Source organism: Lepidothrix coronata, unplaced genomic scaffold (genome assembly GCF_001604755.1).
Source record: "Lepidothrix coronata isolate B3197 unplaced genomic scaffold, Lepidothrix_coronata-1.0 Scaffold31, whole genome shotgun sequence".
Lineage (NCBI taxonomy): Eukaryota > Metazoa > Chordata > Aves > Passeriformes > Pipridae > Lepidothrix > Lepidothrix coronata.
This window is the reverse complement of record NW_016690211.1, coordinates 5,724,695-5,745,066: the sequence shown is the minus strand read 5'-3', so window position 1 is coordinate 5,745,066 and position 20,372 is coordinate 5,724,695. Positions and strand designations below refer to the sequence as shown.

General features: G+C 40.8%; 1 protein-coding gene across 7 annotated transcripts in view; it reads right to left on the bottom strand.

The window, feature by feature from the left end:
- DDX4 (DEAD-box helicase 4) overlaps positions 1–20,372 on the bottom strand; it is a 68,445-nt gene that overhangs the window by 20,869 nt on the left and 27,204 nt on the right. For all 7 annotated transcript variants that reach the window (XM_017811298.1, XM_017811300.1, XM_017811301.1 and 4 more), the window contains 2 exons: positions 2,291–2,372; positions 638–934 (listed from right to left, as the gene is read on the bottom strand). In XM_017811298.1, the coding sequence (XP_017666787.1) occupies positions 638–934; positions 2,291–2,372 (379 nt within the window). The remainder of the gene's footprint in view (positions 1–637; positions 935–2,290; positions 2,373–20,372) is intronic.

The window sequence follows — 20,372 nt, the reverse complement described above, 5'->3', positions numbered from 1 at the left end:
TGCCCCCATTGAAATAAATTGGATGAAAAAGCCCTCTTTTCAAAATAGTACTTTTCTGTCCCATCTAATAGAACATTCAAAAGAACTTTCTGTTATTGACAAGTTTATGGCACAATGATCTTCCCAGACAAGCAATACTTTCCGCTGGATTTTATTCTACACATGTCTTTCTGCATTTATTGCTTCTTTATTAGAATGGGACCTCCAGGCATACATTTGTATAATCTGGACTTAATCTGTTCAATAAACTAGAGAATTCATATACATACTTCAACCTTCTCCGTAAGAGATTTATAACTAAAATTTCTTTGGAAGAGAGGACTAGAGAGGAAGTCCTCTCTGGAGAAAGCCAAATATGGCTAAGTTAGACAAAAGATATAACAAAGGGATATACCCAGTACTGTTGGAACTCATCAGAAAATTTCAACTGGCTAAAAGCTGGGATCAGAGAGGTTTTAGACCAGTGTCAGTAAGGAATGCCCGTACATTCATACTTTATTTCAGGGGGAAAAAAAATGAGATACTTGAATACAGGTGTTTTATGATGCCACAAGATAAAAAACCAAAAGTAGCTCTTTTAAAAGCAAAATTACTAGAGTAAAAATGTTAAAATCAATTTTTCTGTATTTCTACTTACAGCCAGATTTAAATTCTTTGTGAACCAGAAGCTGTTCCTTGTCCAAGTACTTCATGAAACATTCCAGATAAGCTGTGCTGTAGGTGAAATTAGGGATGGTTATACTAGATACAGTCTCATTCACAATGTTATAATTCTCTGGAGCAATCAATTCATCATTCAATTTCCAGATGATGTGGCTTGCATTTCTGTGAGGCATGTGGTGTTTTCCAAGAATACAAAATCGTTTCAGGGAGGATCCTCTTTTAATTTCAGCAGATGAAGGAAAAATGTCAGCATCTCTGATAGAGTTTTCATCTAAAAACAAAATCAAAGCATCACATAGCCTAATTAATCTTAAAATACCAGTGGAAAAAACTGTAAGTTATTTTGTTGTCTAAAAATAATTTATTTTTTTTTGTCAAAGAGAATTCAAATAAAATGCTCAGTTAGTCACTCAAATCAGACACTGCTGTTTGAAAACTCAGTTCATATGAATTACTATATTAGAGTAGGTGTTACATTGGAGTGACATTTCTAAAACTTCACTAAAATAATTGGGACATTTCAACTCAGATGTCTCTAGTTCTAACAGAAGAAAAATTTGATTTTCTAAAACATTCCTATATGTAAAATACATGCATACCATTTACATGTTATCATTACTAATTACAATATCAGAAAATATATCAAACTTATAAGGTTAAAATTTACAGCCAAGCTGCAATATATTTCAATATCTCATTAGCACCTGTACACCTCTTAGAATTTATATTGCCAGATAGAATGTAGGAATTGTAATTAAAATACATGTAAAAGAAAAACATTTAAGTGGGCTGAATGAATGAATTCAACACCAAAGTTATCAAACAGTGCAAAAATCACCCATTAAAGTCCTGCAAAGAGCTACCTCTTTTGTGTTGTTTTGTTTTGCTGTTACTTATTTCTTGAAGCCAAATTTCATAAATTTGTAATTATTAAATCATTAATAAGTTTAATAAATAAATCTGTACAGAAGAGGACATCAAGACTGCCATAAATTAATTTTTCTACATATAATTGTGATAAATAAATAATTGTGACTCGTGAAACAAATGGGTGATTACATCAAAATAAAACAAACGGATTGTAAAACTTAATTACACCCCCATAAAGAAATAAAACAGACCCTTACAAGGTCAAGGGGCTATAAAACCTCCTTACTATCCTAAGAATAAAATATGGTAGAACTTTAAATCTTTTAGGCGCCTGTTTGTCCAAGAATGCATGAATTATGATCGGTTGTAGAGATAACCATTTAGCTTTGGCTGTAAGAAAACCCATATATTAAATGCTTAGCAAAAAACTGTAAAATGTATATGTATATGATATAATTAATATGCATGAAGTAGCTAAGAAAATGCCAAATGTACACTGTAGTAGGAGTGCAGATTTGGGAAATTTGTCCCCATTTCTGTCACCCAGCCGGCTGCCTGCTTTTACCATATAATAAACTCCTATTCAAAAACTTATAGAAATGAGACTTTGTTTATCACATGCTGTACACTACTTAATCAACCTACTTTTAAAATACACTATTCTGTTTTCAGAACTCTTCAAAATTTCATTTGGAGGACATCGCTTTTTGGAAAATTTTCTTATGGCAAAACAGGTACTAATAATCAAGAAACATACCTGCTACAGAGCTGTAGAGCAGGACAAACATCCAAATCAAAGTGCTGAACATTTCCTTCTCAGTAACTACAGGCACGAAATGCTGTCATAAAAAAAAAAAATGAAAATAACATACTTCAAGTAGAGATGTCCCTGTAATACTTTGTTAGTATTTGTGTAAGAGTTAATAATGCTATTTAGCATTTCTCACTTGTATTCAAATTAATTATTGTTTTCTCTGAGTGTTACTTTCCTGCACAATGGAAGAAATTCCATGCAGTTCTCCTAAGATAAAAATCTTGGAAAGTATTTTATAATCTTTGAGGCTAGGACAGCGTGAAACAGGAGAAAAAACATTAAAAAGACACATGGGATAAAAAGAAAATGAGGGTAGAGTTTGTCCAGTGACACACTCCAAAAAACCAGCAGTACTAAGATGTTTTCCAAGAGGAAACAAATCCAGTACATAAAGAGAATCTATTACTACTTCAATTGTCTATGGTGTATGTTCTTAAAGCAGTAAAGACAGGTTACACTATCGATGTCAATAAAGAAAAGAACCTTCAGCAATTGTTCCAAGTATTCCACATCAGCATACCTACAGAAGCTTTTCTTATTGCCCTTGATGTTCCTGGCCAGATTTAATTCTATCAGGGCTTTAGCTTTCCTCACCTGATCCCTGGCCGCTCACTGTATTCCACCCAGGCTACCTGTCCCTGCTTCTACCCTCTGTAGACTTCCTTTTTGTGCTTGTGTTTGTCCAGGAGCTCCTTATTAATCCAAGCAGGCCTCACAGTGTTTCTGCCTGACCTCCTCTTTGCTGGGATGCATTGCTCCTGAGCTTGAAGAAAATTATCCTTGATTATCATCCAGCTCTCTTGGGCCCCTCTTCCCTCCACGGCTTTATCCCACAGTACTCTACCAAGCAGATTCCTGAAGAAGCCAAATTCTGCTGCCCTTAAGTCCAGGGTAATGAGCCTATTGTCCTGGCTGCCTTAAGGATTTTGAACTTGAGCATTTCACGGCCATGGTAGCCAAGACTGCCCTTGAGCTTCACCTTTCTACCAGTCCCTCCTTGTTGGTGAGAACAAAGTACAGCACAGCATCTCTCCTCATTGGCTTCTCTGTCACTTGGGTGCCCTACTGTGTTGTCCCTCCAACAGATGTTGGGGTGGTTGAAGTTCCCCATGAGGACCAGGACATGTGAACACGAGGTTCTTCCTATCTGTCTGTAGAGGGCCTCATCCACATGGTCTTCCTGGTCAAGTGCCCTGTAGCAGACTCCCACTATAATGTCCCCTGTCCCTGCCCACTCTTAAATCCTGACCCATAAGCTCTTGTTTGGCTCATCCATCCCCAGGAGAAGCTTCATGCTCTCCAGCTGATCATTGACATATAGGGCAACACTGCCTCCTCATCTCCCCTGCCTGTCCTTCCTAAAGAGCCTACATCCTTCCATTCCAATGCTCCAGTCATAGGAACCATCCCGCTACCTCTCCACGATGTCTGAAGATCACAGCCCTGCAGGCATGTGGTACACACCTAACTCGTCTTGTTTATTCCCCATAATAAAATTTCTGCTTATATTCTGCACATTCCGGTTTGTTGTTTTCAAGGGTATATGAAACAGAAGAGGCTACATTTCAGCCAAAATAGTTCAGCTGTTTTCAAGAATAAAGACAACATTTCCTTACCATATTCCTTTAATAAGCTCCAGAAATCCCACACTATTTTAGCAAGGAATTGGAACTCAGAAGCATTGGGAAATCGTGAAAACATTTCTGAATTATCCTTGTGCCAAGGACAGTGCTGTGAAACAGAGCACTGAAAGAACAAATGTGGCTGTGATGCCAATTTAGAAGCCTTTGAAAAATTCTGATTTCACACGCTCACCAGAAAGATTAAACAAAGATCCCGTCCACACTCAGTGGGTGCTCCTCACCCTGTAACAACAGCTACTTTTTCCCCCTTCTTCTACTGCTCCTCTAGTGCCCTACTTCCCACACAGTTAGTCACTTCCACATGCCAAAATAGCAGAAAACTAAGAAAAAACAAAAGAATTTGTGCTACATTAGCAAATGTAAGCAACTTGCTTACACGGTTAGACAGTCATCTTAGATGGTGAAATAGAGGAGAAGACTAGGGAGAGAGACCTCCATAACATTTTTTCCTAGCTGTGAGCTGTTAATTTGGTTCAGTCCTCCTGCTTCCACTTTCTCTAGTACCAATTAGCAGCTGTTTATTTGACATGCCAGCTGCTAGTTACTACCCGCCAGAAATAAGGGTAGTGACTCTGCAGGTTACAATGCTGCTCAAGCCTCATCTGCTTGTCATGATACTGATGTGTGACTAAAGAGCTCTTTGGCTGTTTACTGTTGCACAGGTAAAAGTGATGAAAAAACATGTCTGAGTGAAAGTCACATTATAAATTTAGAAGTATTTCACTTAAGACACCTATGCAAGGTAAATGCAGATAACTAAACAAATGGCATGAACAGAACCATCTTCTTCAAATAATTCAAGAATTGATTCACCAAACCCAGATTTCTTGCAGGCAGATGCAATCTCAATAAAGGTCACATTAAATAAATAAAACTTGTGTAACATAGTTGATGAAACAATATTTTCTTTATACTTCAGATTTTCCATTTTCATTTTGGAATGTCAGTGTTTGAAAGTGCTATGGTTTAAAAATTTAAAGGAACCAGAGGGAAAAATTATCCAAAGTAACTTTTTGCCATACTGTATTTAAGACCATTTCTTATCACTCTTCTCCATTTCAGGACAGGAAATCTTTTTCCATTCAGATCCAATTTTAAGATTGTTTTTAACTACATGCACAATTCTGCATGCAGTGTAGATGTTACACCAGGAATAAAGAACATGCCACATCGATAAATGGAAAGGCAGTATGTCATAGAAGCATAGAGTGCTAAGGGGTTGGAATGGACCTTAAAGATCATCCAATCCCAGATTCCTCTGCCATGGGCAGGGACTCCTCCCACTAGACAACACTGCTCAAGGCTTTATCCAACCTGGTTTTGAACATTGCAATGACTGGAGCATCCACAACCTCCCTGGGCAACCTGCTCCACTGTCTCAGCAACTACACAGCAAAAAATTTCTTTTTCTAAACTTCCCCTCTTTCAGTTTGTACCCATTACTTCTTGTCCAATCAATACAGTTCCTGACAAAGAGTCACTCTGGATTTTCTGTAGGCCCCCTTCAGATACTGGAAGGTGCTCTGAGGTCTCCACATAACCTCTTCTCCAGGCTGAACAGGCCCAACTTTCTCACCCTGTCTTCATAGGGGTGGTGCTCCAGTCCTCTTATCAACTTCATGGCCCTCCTCTGGACTTGTTCCAGCAGTTCCACGTCCTTCTTATGTTGGGGACCCCAGAGCTGGATGCAGCACTCCAGGTGGGGTCTCACAAGAGCAGAATAGAGGGACAGAATCACCTCCCTTGACCTGCTGGCCATGCTGCTTTTGATGCAGCCCAGGATTTCGTTGGCTTTCTGGGCTGTGAGCACACATTGCCAGCTCATGTTGAGTTCCACATCAACCATCACCCCCAAGTCCTTCTCCACAGAGCTGCTCTCAATCATTTCTCCCCCAACCTGTAGGTGTGTCTAGGATTGCCCTGACCCAGGTGTAGGACCTTGCACTGTGCTTTGTAGAACTTCATGAGGTTTGCATTGAGACCTGTCAAGGTCCCTCTGGATGGCATTCTTTCCCTCCAGCATGTCAACCGCAACACAAAGCTTAGCACTAAGGGTGCGCTCAATCCCACTGTCTGTGTCATCAACAAAGGTGTTGAACATGTCCCAGTACTGGCCAGTGAGGGACAGCACTTGTCACTGGTCTCTGTGTGGACAATGAGCCACTGACCACAACTCTTTGTGTGCTGCCATCCAGCCAGTTCTTTATCCACCGAGTGGTCCATCCATCAAATCCATGTCTCTCCAGTTTAGAGACAAGGATGTCATGTGGGACAGTGTCAAACGCTTTGCAGAAGTCCAGGTGCAATGCTCTGCCCCATCCACAAATACTGTAGGCCCCATTATAGAAGGTCACCACATTTGTCAGGCATGATTTCCCCTTTGTAAAACCGTGCTGACTGTTACCAATCACCTCTTGGTTTTCCACAGCTTCCATAGCACAGTTTCCAGGAGAATCTGCTCAATGATCTTGCCTGGCACAGAGGTGAGACTGACTGGTCTGTAGTCCCCCGGGTCTTCCACTTTCCCCTTTTTAAAACTGGGCATTATATTTCCCTTTTTCCAGTCGTCAGGGACTTCTCCTGACTGCCATGATTTTTCAATAATGATGGATAGTGGCTTAGCAACATCATCTGTCCATTCCCTCAGGACCCGTGGATGTTTCTCATTGGGTCCCACGGACTTGTGCACATTCAGGTTCCTCAGATGGTCTCAGACCCAATCCTCTTCTACAGTGGGTTTAGAGTCATCATTCTCCCAGTCCCTGCATTTGCCTTTCTCAGCTCGGGTGAAATGGCTGGAGAACTTGCTGCTGAATACTGAGGTATTGAAATGGCTGAGAACATCGTCTTTCTCTTTGTCCAGGGTATCCAGGTCTGCTGTTTCCTTCCGAAGAGGGCCCACATTATCCCTAGTCTTTCTCTCCTTGCAACTTGTCTATGGAATTGTGCTCAGTGCCCAGTGCCGAGCACAGGGGGATGATCACTGCCCTGATCCTGCTGACCACACCATTGCTGATCCAAGCCAGGATGCCATTGGCCTTCTTGGACACCTGGGCATACTGGGACACCTGGGCAAACAAACTGAGGGCAAACTTGATTCGCTTGTCAAGATCATCAATTAAGATTAATTAAACACGACAGGCCCAAATCCTGAGCCCTGGGGAACACCACTGGTGACTGGCTGCCAAACAGATGTGGCACCATTCACCACCACTCTTTGTTGCAGTCATCCTTGAGAATTTTTAACATCTTTGCTGGAATGTGGCAGGGAATGCCTTCCTACCAAGTCTGACACTCTTCTATCAACTATGAAAGAGGAAAGAAGCAGAATAAACACTCCTTTTATTTAGTCTTCACTATCAATTGCATCTCTGCCATGTCGGCTGCCTTATGGAGAAACAGACCTCGTCCTATATGTGAGCAGCAAACGCTGAATGCCAGAAGCCCAAGCCTCCATTCTGCCCCCACTGGGCCACCTCACTCTGATGTTCTGCACAGATGCAACTGGAAAAGCAATCACCAACAGTTTTGAGAACTGCAAGATTCAAATTCATCAGCATTTACACAAATCCCATAGGGAAAGAGAACATTTCAGGCAAATGATCCAAATATGAACTTCAGTGTCCTTTCTTGACAACAAGGTGCATCATCTTCAAGATTTGGTTAGGATTACACCAAGGGTGAGTACCAGTGAGCCTCAGAAGAGGAAAATGGAGGTTTTTCTACACAGGTCAGAGAATGACACAGAAACATACTGGAGGAAGCAGTAAATTTGAGGAGTTTCCCAACTCTCTAATCTCTATAAATCATGCACTGACAAGGCCATCCATGGGGAAAATGACACTATAGTGAAAGATCCTGAGCACGCTGTTTCAAAATCCACAGTCCTTAACTGAGCTAAAAATAGTCAGCTGAACCGCAGACCAGGATGAATATGATTTATAATATTAACATTGAAATAGAACTTTATTGAAACAGATGTTAGGTCCATTTTATTTTGGAAAATAAACCTATTAAATTTGAAATTATGTCGGCCTTTCTGAAAATACAATGGTATCATAACCTACTAACACCACTTAAATGAAATTAATTCAAACAATAAATGAAATAAATTCAGACAGTACATATTTGTTGAGAAAACTTCTAAGCTTACAGATAGGTCTGTAGGAGCCACATGAAGCAGAGGCCCTTGAAATCCCACGCTAACTTTTGACCAGAGAAATGTGTTCTAAAAACAAAAACAACAAAAAAAATCAAGTTCAACAACTTGCTAATAAAAGCTGCAAATCAACTGGAAAGTGAAAAAGCAGGAAAGCTATTTTCCTCTTTCAGTTTCTAAATAGAAAAAATAAGCATAAAAGGATAAGATACTCTTGTTCTAAAATTCTGAAGGACATAGTGACCAGGAAAGGTCAGTTCTGCTAATAACTGCTGATAATAGTTATTTTGCTTAGTATACCCTAGAGTTACAGATGCAAACCATGTTTTGATAAACCCTTTGTTTTCTTATAAAACAATATATAACAGGATATTGAATATTAACACATTTTAATATAAAATGTTGTTATATTGAAATTTAAATATAATTAACTACATGTAGTTTGATACTAATACAGAAAAATAATTAATCCATATTTAGTAAACACGATATAATCCATTATTCTCTGAACAACCATAACAAATAAGCCTCTAAATATATCTTAAGGTATAAAATGCTCAGCTAGACAAAAAAAGCTGCAAAATAGATATTTCTTTACTAATGAATATATTGTACCTTATAAGAAAAACCTAATTTTTAGGGAGAAAGTTTAAAGCTAGAAACACACAAAACTAGATTTATTTTCTTTATCTTTACATATGGATCATTTATTTTAACTACATGATTCTATCTGACTTGATAATGCTCACTGAAAGAAAGGCCAGGCCATCACTATCATTAGAAATAAATGTTGGTGATATAGAAGAACGTAGCTTTCATAGCAGCACTGTCATTCCCTGTTCTTTTTTCACCGAGAAAATAAAAACAGACAAGTTATGGTTTACACAGGTTTCATGTACAGGTCTGATCTTGAAGTCTTCTTCTTAGGCTCAGTGTCTGAGTTACTATGAAGTGTATTTGGGCTACAGGAGTCTATTTTGAGAGATGATTTTGCATCAGACATTTTCAGTCAGTAAGACATTATTAGACAGGATGGTTGCCCTCATGCCCCTTCATGTTGGCAGAGAACAAGCTGGCTCTGCTGTGGAAAGCAACTAGATGAGCAAAATGGATGGGCAGGGGAGGAGGATCAAAAAAAAAAAATCAGAAGTGAGATTTTCTGTACAGCTCCAGAGCGTTATTTCACCTTCACCAGTCTTGCCTCTTAACTTAAGACTGGAACTAGATGTTCTGGAATAAAGCACTCGTCTACTTAAATAACATTAACAAAACGTGTTTTGCAAGAAAGAAAATAAAAACTTTCCTGGACTGTTTGGGGAATCAGTTACAGCCCCAAAATGAAGGATATAATTATAATCCCTGTCCTCCTGCAGTGCTGCCTTAGAAGAACACAAAGGACAGTGCAGGTAATTCTGTGCTCCCACAGACACAAGAAGGAAAGGGAACAAAAGGAGCACAAAACTTCACTTTTATACTTTCTTATCACTCAAAAAGAGATGACCATGACCCTGAAGCTTACTCTTACACATAATACATCACTGGTTTCCACTTCCTTTGATTATTTTTTAATATTCTCTTTTGAAGGTTCTCAAGTATTTAATATCCTTTCTCAAGTGTGGGCACACTATCTGAATAGTCAGAGAAAAACTTACAGAGGTGAGCTACAATCTCTACTACATTAATTCAGTGAATGTATAAATGAACAGCTAACCTTCACATATTCCTTACCACCTTTCACTGCTGTATTTAAACACCTCACGTACGTTCTCAAAGGAACACAGAATCACTACAAGGCACGTACTTGCTATTCCTATTTACTGTACATTGAAGCAGAACATTAGCCCTTTTCTTTTCCCTAACAGAGGACAGACACAGTTATCTAAAATGGTCTTTACATTACTACTTTCTAAGACTTTTTTTGACCTGTTGAGCATCCTCTGTATTCCTTGATCCCAAATATGTTTATCTTGGTGTTGACCTGCATAAGACAATTATCACATTACCCTGCTGCTTTAGATCAACTCACGAAAGTTCTCTATCTTGCTTTTCTCTTGTTTACTCATCATGGCTGGGCTTCGTGAACGAAGATTTGGGAAGGCTCTATCCACATTTGCTACAGGCACGCTGGTGGCTAAAGAGGCCAATACATGACAGACATATCCGATTGCAAAAGGCGCAGCAGAAAGACTCCTTAGATGGTGTATTCTGCAATACACGGTTCTTTCTGCGTTGCCTTTTTTCCTCGAGAGTGATCCTGCGTGTGTTCTCGAAGGAGACAGCTGCGTTATAGATGGTGTGTCTCCAGGCCTCCCGATTTGAGGCCAGCGTAGACCAGTTATGGTGATCAATATGGCCAAGGCTGAGATGTTGTTTCAGGGAGTCCTTGTATCTTTTCTTCAGGGCTCCTCTCATGCGGCAGCCAGTGGTAAGTTCACCATAGAGCAGGATCTTAGGGAGGCGGTGGTCCTTCATCCTTGAGACATGCCCTGCCCATCGCAGCTTGTTTACTACTTATGTTATAAACTTTACTAGCAATACTTTTGTATCCCTGTCAAAACTGCCAGCCAAAGCACAGCATGGTAGTGTGAAATCAGGCTCCAGAGGACCTACTGAACACAGCTACATTTTGACATCTCCCCTAGTATGGCATTTTTTAATTGAAAATGTTCCCTATAAGCACCAAATAATGCAAAAATTCACCAGGTTTACACAATTATTATAGAAAAATCAAGATATTTAATGTTCAATACTGCAACTTCTATGATACAAATCTAAAACTTCTTTCGTCCTGTTTTTATCCCTTTTGAGACCTGTTTTGTTACTGATAAGCCTCTATCTGACAGAAAAATCTGAACTGACCGTTCTGTTCTTCTACCTAACACATGAATCTTCCTTCAAGTATGAAAACATTCTCTTACCCAATTAGTGTTTTAATTCACAGGTACAGTCTAAAAGTTGGATTTCAACTATTTTAGACAATCATAGAATCATTTTACATGTATACATCTTTTAAATACCTCCAGGGACAGTGGCTCCACCACTCCCCAAGGGCAGCCTGTTTCAATGCTTGACAACACCTCCCCTGGTATAATTTGAGGCAATTTCTTCTTGTCCTATTACTTGTTAACTGAGAGTAGAGACTAATCCTCAGCTGGCTACAATCTTGTTTCAGGTACTTGTAGAGGGGGATAAGGTCCCCCCCAAACCTCCTTTTCTCCAGGCTAAAGACCTTCAGCTCCCTCAGATGCTTCTCATCAGATTTGTGCTCCAGACCCTCCACCTCCAAAAGACAAATCACACAATCTATTACAGGAGAGAAGCTAAGCAACACTTTGAGCATGAGTATGTGAGGATAATACTCATGATGGACACAAACAGAAACACAACATGAAAATATTTTTTATCAGGAGGCAGAAACTGCAAGCATTGAAGAAACATGGGGCCAGTGCATTAAAATCTGATACATTACTTCAAGAAAATTTGAGTTAATAGAAACAATTTAAGCAGAGAGCAGTTAGGAAAGAGATTTTACTGCCTTTGTGATTGCATATGTTGCAAGCATTTTGAGAACTGACTCAACCATTAGACACACAAAGAAAACAACTGCCAAGTATATGTATCACATTCTTTTCAAAATGAGGTGAATGCAATGAGCTAAATGGGGAATTTCAATTCTGACTGTCTCATGGACTTGAAAGAAAGAAACTGAAAGGAGTTGGCCAGTTCTGGATAGATGCAAAAGCACGCCCTGCCCCAAGTCTGGATTGAACAGCTGGAGAGGCAGGAATGCAAGCACACATCACCACTGGTAGAGAACTAAGTAACAGTCCAGGAAAGTTTCACACTCTTCAACACTTCGTGTTAACAAAAACGAGCAGAGAGACCTCTGCTGAAAACATCCACTTACCTCGGCTGCAGAATGGACATTTGGTTTAGCAGGGGCCTCTGCCTCCCCGCGACCGCGAAAGGGCGTACAAAATAGGAAGTTGCCCAGCTCAGCCCAAGTAAGGCTTTTTCCTGAAATTCTGAAGGTCAGAAACCTCCGCCCTCTCCGCCGGGACTCGCGGGGAGCGGTGCCAGACTCCGCACGGCGCTGGGCTCCGCCGTCCGCGGGGTCTGCGGCGGGGAGATTCTCTGCCTTCCCCGGCGGCCGGAGGCCCCCGACAGGCACCAGCCGCGCTGAGCCACCGCTGCGGAGACCCGCAGGGACCGAGGGACACCGCCTCCGCCGCTCCCCGCCCCGCCGGACCCGCATCGCAGCCTCCGCCTGTCCCGCGGACACCCCACACCACCCCATCTCCGCGGGGACACGGCCCCGCCGTCGCACAAGTTTAGGGAGTGCCCGCACAAACCTCGCAGCCCTCTCGAAGGGCACTGAGCAGCCGGCTGTGCGGTGATGTGTGCTGCATTTTGGTGCCGATGAATCAATTCAGCTGCTCGTTCAAATAGCACAAACATGCACAGCGAAGACAAGCGTATCGAGTAACAGCCACCAACTAAGAGCACTCACGAGTAGGTAGGTACCTTATGCATTATTTAGGGCATCAGCACTGTGAGAGGAAGAACTCAAGTGATGGTTCCTTTTAAAGCTAACAAATGTATTCCGGTTAATGACTTGCAAGAAGACTGCAGCCATCAGCAACACAAAAAGGAATAGCAGGATTGAAAATCAGAAGGAACCTTGCAATTAAAATAGATACTGTGAAATCAGTAAATGGAAAGCTGAAGTCCATAGTAATGTGCCTCCTATTAAGCAGACAGTCCTTGCTACACAGACACTCTCCAAGAACAGCTATTGTGTTTTAATAACTCAGTCAATATAGACGTCATCAAGAGGTCTTGGCCCCAATTCAGGAGATCCATTACACACAACACATGTGTTTGTCCTACACTAGTGTCACTAAGCAAGAGAAGCTGTAGATTGACTCATTCTGACTTCCATCACTTGTTCGGATCAGGTTTGTTTAGCCTTCTTTCCCCTACAGTAGCTATTTTAACACACAAGCTCAACACCCATTCCAACTTTTGAAGCATCCACTAGCCTTCACTCTCTTTACTCAGTCATCAGATTCAGCCCTTTGATTCCCTTCTTATATTTGAATGATATTGCCATCTCCCCATCATCCATAACCTCAGTGTAAGGCTACACTGTAAACTGTTTTAATGTTTCTAAATTCCCTTTGATATTTAGAAGTATTGTAATACATTAGCACGTATAGTGATATTTTCAAAACTTCCATTTATTTTACTGGTAGGTAACAGATAAAACAGAAATGTGATTCAACAGAAACAGACCCAAACTGTAACCTAAATGCTCCTTGACACATCAGATATTTTTTTCTACTGAGGATGAAAGAAAGGCCAGGATTAGACCCTTAATTATTTTTAATTGAATGGAAATTAAATGTTAAGCTTGGTCTGATTAGTTGCCAGTGCTCACAGATTAATACATTGTTTTCATTCACTCACTGAAAGATGGCTGCTCAGTCTTTCAAAGTGATGAAAAGTTGCACGAGACCTACCAGATTAGTTAAACATGTGCATAACTTTTAAAAACCTTGAGTCATCCTTCTGATTGAGGACTACTAATATGCTTAAATTAAAGTGTCCATAGTCATAAATGTTTGAGTGTGGACTGGGAGGTAGCACTTAGGAGATTCCAGGATGCAGAGGACACTGTCAGTAACTGTTTCAGCTACCACCATTTGTAACAATTTAATAGTAGAGAGAAAAACATCTTGCCAAAAAAAAGGGATGTGATTTACCAGAAGTGATTCGAAACAAAGACAGAAATCATGCCAAAAGTGTGTTTGCATATCCACACTTTGAGATGCTTTTATCCACTTTGCACATGAATGCTTTAAAAGAACTAGTTCTTCTTCCTAAGGGTGGGAGCAAAGTTGAGCTGCTGTTCCTGAAACACATGGCAGGAAGCATCTTCAACAGGAAGACTCACAGTTTTAATTGTCCACGCCTCTCTACTATTGTTCTTTCGGCTGGTGATTCAGAAGTGGCTGCTCCGGGACTGGTTGATCCCAGATGGTACCCCTTCTTAAAGGGAGGCATTTGCGCTGTCCCTGCTGGCAGGGACAGGATACTGCAGAACTACTGCTAAAAATCTGACCCTCATTATAAATTAATTTACCTGTGGTAGCTCAGTTCTGAAAAGTATTTACCTTCTGTACGATTTATCTTCTGTGTGACCACACCCTATAATGTTACTGACCACCATATAACTACAGTGAGTCTGTATTAATTACCACACTGGCACAGAACAGAGAATTGTGTAGTTAAGTGGAAAAATGAGGTGCATTTTCACTGGCCAGTCTGGAAATAGACCTTGCAGGACTTAATTGTGAAGTCATAATGAAAGCAGGTTTGATGAAAAACACACAGAACTGTACCTTGAGAAGTTACAAAGCTGGTTTTAACCAAGTAACTTGTAAGGTTGATTTCTTCCTAGGCCAGTGACCTGAACCACCACCTGACCACTTCATTTCTCCCAGTGTAAAGAGGAGGGGATGGGTACTGATTTCCATTGACTTAAACCATTGTAGAACACAAATAAAAATCATGGGTGTCCTCCTATTCCTTAGTGATGTCATTTGAAGGAAGAAAAATCCAGTGAAAATAATCAGATTCTGATATCAATTTCTGAGTATACATAACTGTTTTTCAGTAAATAGTTACCAGAAATACACTAGACTCAAACTCCATGCAAGGCTGCTTTTAAGGATTAATACGTAGTTCTTAGATTTCACTTGAGTATAACATAAAAATTCAATAGCAGCAGTACCCTCAAAACCACGTTCTTATGACCATAGCCTTCATTTAAATGCAATACTTTGTCCAAGCTAATGACTCCCATATCAATGAATAAGTAATGATATCGGGTATGATATACAAGCACACAGCAGTGGGATTTGGATGAAACTGTGGGGTGAAAGGGAAGAGAGGAATTAGAGAGGGACAGATGAATTAACAAATGAAAGAGAGAAAGGAAAAGAGAAAAAGAGAGAGAAAGAGAGAGAACGCACCACCACAATCCATCCTGTGACTCAAAGCAGCTTCTCTGGGCCTCTACAATGGGCAACAACCATATGACTCTAATTTGACACAGTTTTAGGGGCAAATCGACAAATTATTCAAACCTAACAGAAGGAGTAAGAAATGTGTCAATTACTATGCTATGTGCATCTACCAAGATTTAATATACAAAGAAAGGTTTTAATGCCTAAGTGTAATTATTTGTGAATCTTCTTAATCTCTGCTCTAGAGAAGATTTATTCCTCAAGAAAATAATCAGGTATTTTGCTAAAAAGGCCACAAAGCCTTTGTCAATTTCAGAATAGAGAACTACACAATATTTCCTTTCTGTCGAATCTTCCTTCACAGCATTGCAACATTGCAACAACAGCTGTATTGCAATTGTGCTGGCAAAGAAGGGACTCTGTTCCCAGAGTGATGCTTTTTGTGACTTATTACAGAAATTTTTTACATGTTTTCACTCTACGGTAATTCAAGTTTCCCAAGCCTTTTAATACAATTGCAAAAGCAGAGAAACATAATTAAACCCATTTGTACAAACAGGCTAAAGGAATTACTGAAAATTCTGAGTGGCTTTAATAGCAGGACTACAAGGTGCCATTTCTTGGAATTTTCCACTCCAAAACCACAGTGAGCAGACTCTCTATGACAAATACCAGCATTATTTACTCCAGACAGACAACCACTACACAGGGAGAACTGCAGCAGTTCGTAGTGACTTGCAATGAAGCAAGTTTTTTACAAACATACACTTTAACAAAGACCCCCAAAAAAGGAAAAGGCTATGTAGGTGAGAACAGGTTATCATACATATACTCTTCCCACACACACCACATTCTGCTTTAAAATTATTCATATAATTTCTGGAGCCAGCATCTTTCAAAGTTGATATGTCCAACAGCATGGTATATCTCCAAAATAAAGGGTAGGAAGCACATCATCACATAGATCATACAATCACAAAATCATTATGGCTGGAAAGGACCTTCAAGATCATCAAGTCTAACCATTGACCAAACACCTACCACATAACCAAGTGCCATGTCGACCCATTTTTTGAGCAATCCCAGGGACAGTGACTCCACCACCCCACTGGACAGCCCACTACAATGCTTAACCATGCTTTCTGTGAAGAAATTCATCCTGATGTCCAACCTGAACCTCCCCAGCACAGCTTGAGGCCATTTCCTCTTGTCCTGTTGCTAGTTGCCTGGGAGAAAAGGCAGACTCTCACCTTGCTACAAGCTCTTTCAGGTCACTGCTGAGCCTCCTTTTCTTCAGGTTAAACACCCCCAGCTCCCTCAGCTGCTCCTCACAGGACTTGTGCTCCAGATCCTTCACCACCTCCATTGCCCTTCTCTGGACTCATTCCAGCACCTAAATGTCTTTCTCGGAGTGAGGGGCCCAGAACAGGGCACAGGATTTGAGGTGTGCCCTCACCAGTGCCGAGTACAGAGGTCTGACCAGGTCCTGCTGGCCACAGTATTGCTGATGCAAGCTAGGATGCCATTGGCCTTCTTGGCCACCTGGGCACATTGCTGGCTCATGTTCAGCTGATGTTGACCAGCACTCCCAGGTCCTTTTCCATCAGGCAGCTTTCCAGTCACTCTGCCCCCAGTCTGTAACGCTGCCTGGGGTTGTTGTGACATAAGTGTAGGACCTGGGACTTGGCCTTGTGGAACTTCACACCACTGGCCTCAGGCCACCAATCCAGCCAATCCAGATCCCTCTGCAAAACCTTCCTACCCTCCAACAGATCAACACTCCTATCCAACTTGGTGACATCTGCAAATTTACCAGATCATCAATAAAGATATTGAACAGGACTAGATCGAATACTGAGCCCTGGAGAACACCACTAGCAACCAGCTGGATGTAACCCCATTTACCACCACTCTCTGAGCCTGGCCATCCAAACAGTTCTTAAATCAATGAAGAATGCACCTGTCCAAATCACAGGCTGTCAGCTTTTCCAGGAGCAGTCTGTGCGAAACATTGTCAAAGGCTTTACTGAGCCCAAGTAGACAACATCCACATCCTCCCCCTCATCCACTAGGACCTGCCTTTCTTAAACTCATGCTGGCTGGGCCTGATCCTCTAGCTGCCCTGTGTGTGCTGCATGATTGCACTCAAGATGGTTCCCTAACCTTCCCCAATACTGACGTCAGGCTGACATGCCTGTAGTTTCTTGGATCCTCCTTCCAGCCCTTCTTGTGGATGGACATCACATTGCCCAACCTCCAGTCACCAGGGACCCTCTCAGGTTAGCCAAGACTGCTGGTAAAGATGGAGGAATGTGGCTCAGTGAGAACTTCTGCCAGCTCCCTCAGTATACTTGTGGTAGAACACCAAGATCATGAATCCTGGAAAGAACGGCTTTAGAAATAGGTCCATCACAGCAGCAGCTCTCTGGGATCGAGCGCAGCAGAAAAACAACAAGTACTTGCGTTTTTATTGTATGGTTTTTCCCCTGAGTTATGTATTTTCCCCAGTCTGCATGGCCCCCCCACTTGGAGTCATATTGTCTCCCCTCCTGGATCGCAGACTCCACCTCTGCACAAGCATGATAAGCTGGCTCATCTGCTTCTCCCCAGTCCCTGGTTCTGTTACTGGAATGTGGTCCTCCTGTATCCCCCACTGGTCAGCAGAGAAGAGTGAAATCCTTACATATTGGCCAGAACTCCACTCTTGCCTCCTTCCCGCACCCTTTGTTGCCACTCTTAAGGGTAGAAAGTATAACCTGGGGCAATAAGGCATGGAGAAGTCCCGGAGTGAGCTGGGAAATGGAAGATGAGTGTTTTCCCTTTGTTTGTCTTTTTGGTTCCCATCCTTGTTTCAGCTGGGATAGGGTTAATCTTCTTCCTAGTAGGTGGTAAAGTGCTGTGGTTTTGATTTAGGAGAACAATGTTGGTAACACACTGATTGATGTCTCAGTTGTTGCTAAGCAGTACCTTCTGAGGAGTCAGGACACCAAGTCTTCATTTGGTGAGACTGAACATTTTTGTTGCTGTGGTCTGATGTCAGGTTCTTTCTCATGATTTACCAGGTGTCTTATAAGGGGTACATTAGCATTTAGCTAGGACTAACATGCTACCCCGTTACCTATACCTTCCAATAAATCATTGCTTTCTACACTTAAGTTGTATATAATGGTATTTGCAGTCTTGTACAAGATTTCCCAAAGTGGTTTGGTGAGGGTGGGTTACATATTCACCAATCTAGACAATAAATATGAATAAAACAAGTGTGTTCCGTTCTAGAAGTGATCTCTGAGCTGCCAAAGTACTACAAAAAAGCTTACAGTGGAAGTTCAGCTATTCACTCATTCTGGAGAAGAATTTTACCTTTTATTTAGTATATTTGAGCATGTTGAATATGACCTTAAAACACAGAATCTCCTAAGGAAACACAAGTCTTCAATATAATTGACTTTATTATATGACTGGTATGTTTAGACTGAGAAGCCCATGAAATATTGCTGTAGGGATAGTTTCATAGTTTCAAGTGATATATGAAAATGGTCCTAAAGGGAGAAACTCAGCATTTTTAAGCAGGGGGAGCGGTGGGGCTGAGTTGATGAAGACAAAGAATTATTGGTAAATCATCTCCCCGTTTTCCCCTCTCTGCTACCAGTGATAAAGAGAAGTGCACAGGGAGGCCAAAATTAAGTCAACTTCTTTCAGTTCAAACCTCATTCACCTTTCCAGGAAAAAAAGTCTGTAAACAATCATATCATCCCCTATGACTGTCCATATGTCACTTTGAATAGTGGAGGAAGAGCAAAACACAACATTCTTTAAAGTTCAGAGATATTCAAGTAAAGATTAGATATTGAAAACTATTTTAGCTGACTCAGTTAAAGAAGAGGAAGACAACAGAGCGATGAAATCCTGCTTGATAGTATTTCCACTGCAGTAAGAATGACATGCTAATACAACACTAAAGTCAACTGATTTCAGCCACTGTCCATAGTTTTCTCAGACAGTATCAGCAGGGAACACACACATTTACAGTGAGTTCTGAAGAATATATTGTTCTTAGCTTATATATGGATATCAGGCTCTGAAAGATAAGCTAGGTTTCTACAACTATGTAGAAGCATAAGGAGGAAGACACATTTTCAGTAGTTTGGCTCCAGTCAACTTTGATCAAAGAGCTGACTCTCTAGCCTTGAACACAAAGTAGCTCTTCTGAAGTGTCCTTTCTCACCAGAACATTTTTTCTGCTTAATAAAAAGAAATAAAAGCCACACTCATTACACTTAGAAGTGTCAAATACTGTATTGTAGCTAGTTGGAAGGAAATAAACAGTGTAAAATGAAAAACACTTAATATTTATATTTCAAGCATTACTGAACTATTGTCCAGAATTAAGTCCCACTTGATTTCGTAATTTGCCTTAAGCTATCTAGAAAAAAAATACAAAAATCAGATAAATTTGAAAAGAATGTGCTTGAATGTAAGACTCCCATGTCCTTGGTCCACACTCCATAGCCATATGATTTCTTCTCCTGTTGCTTATTGGCTACTGCAGCTAAGAGATGGAAACAATCGTACCATAAAACCCTCAAATAACAGAGGGTTTATAAGAAATGTCACTGTCAAAGACTGAAACTAAACACACAGACAGTAATAGTCACAAAAAAGTAAAATCTGCAATGACAAAACTAAATGGTATTTTCATCCTTGACAATTCCTGAAGTACAGGACAATGTACAGACACCCACACCTGACCAAGACCCATCCATTTATCATGTTATTGAGGACAAAGTTGTGACAGATGCCACAATATCCCCTTCCTGTGTCACCAGGGAACTCCCTAGAACTGCTAAACAACATGCTCAAATTACTCAACCGGCTAACACAGGAAAAACCCCACTTATTACGACCTGACAACGGAGTACAGTTTTTCTGTACTTCAGAAGTTTTACAGTTTATCTTAAATCAAAGAAGCATACAGACTCTGCATACAGCCAGCTGATAATGCATACAGCCAGCTGATACACCAACAATATTCAGCAAGCTTGCTTTCTGCTCCCAGCCCTAAACTGAGGTCAGTGAGGAGAAACAGGTCCATTCTCTTCAGCATTTTTAAAGCTAATTTGTAGGAGAATGCAAATTCCAACAAGTATTATCAACAATGAAAAAGACGTTTTCAGGATAGATTGTTACATCTT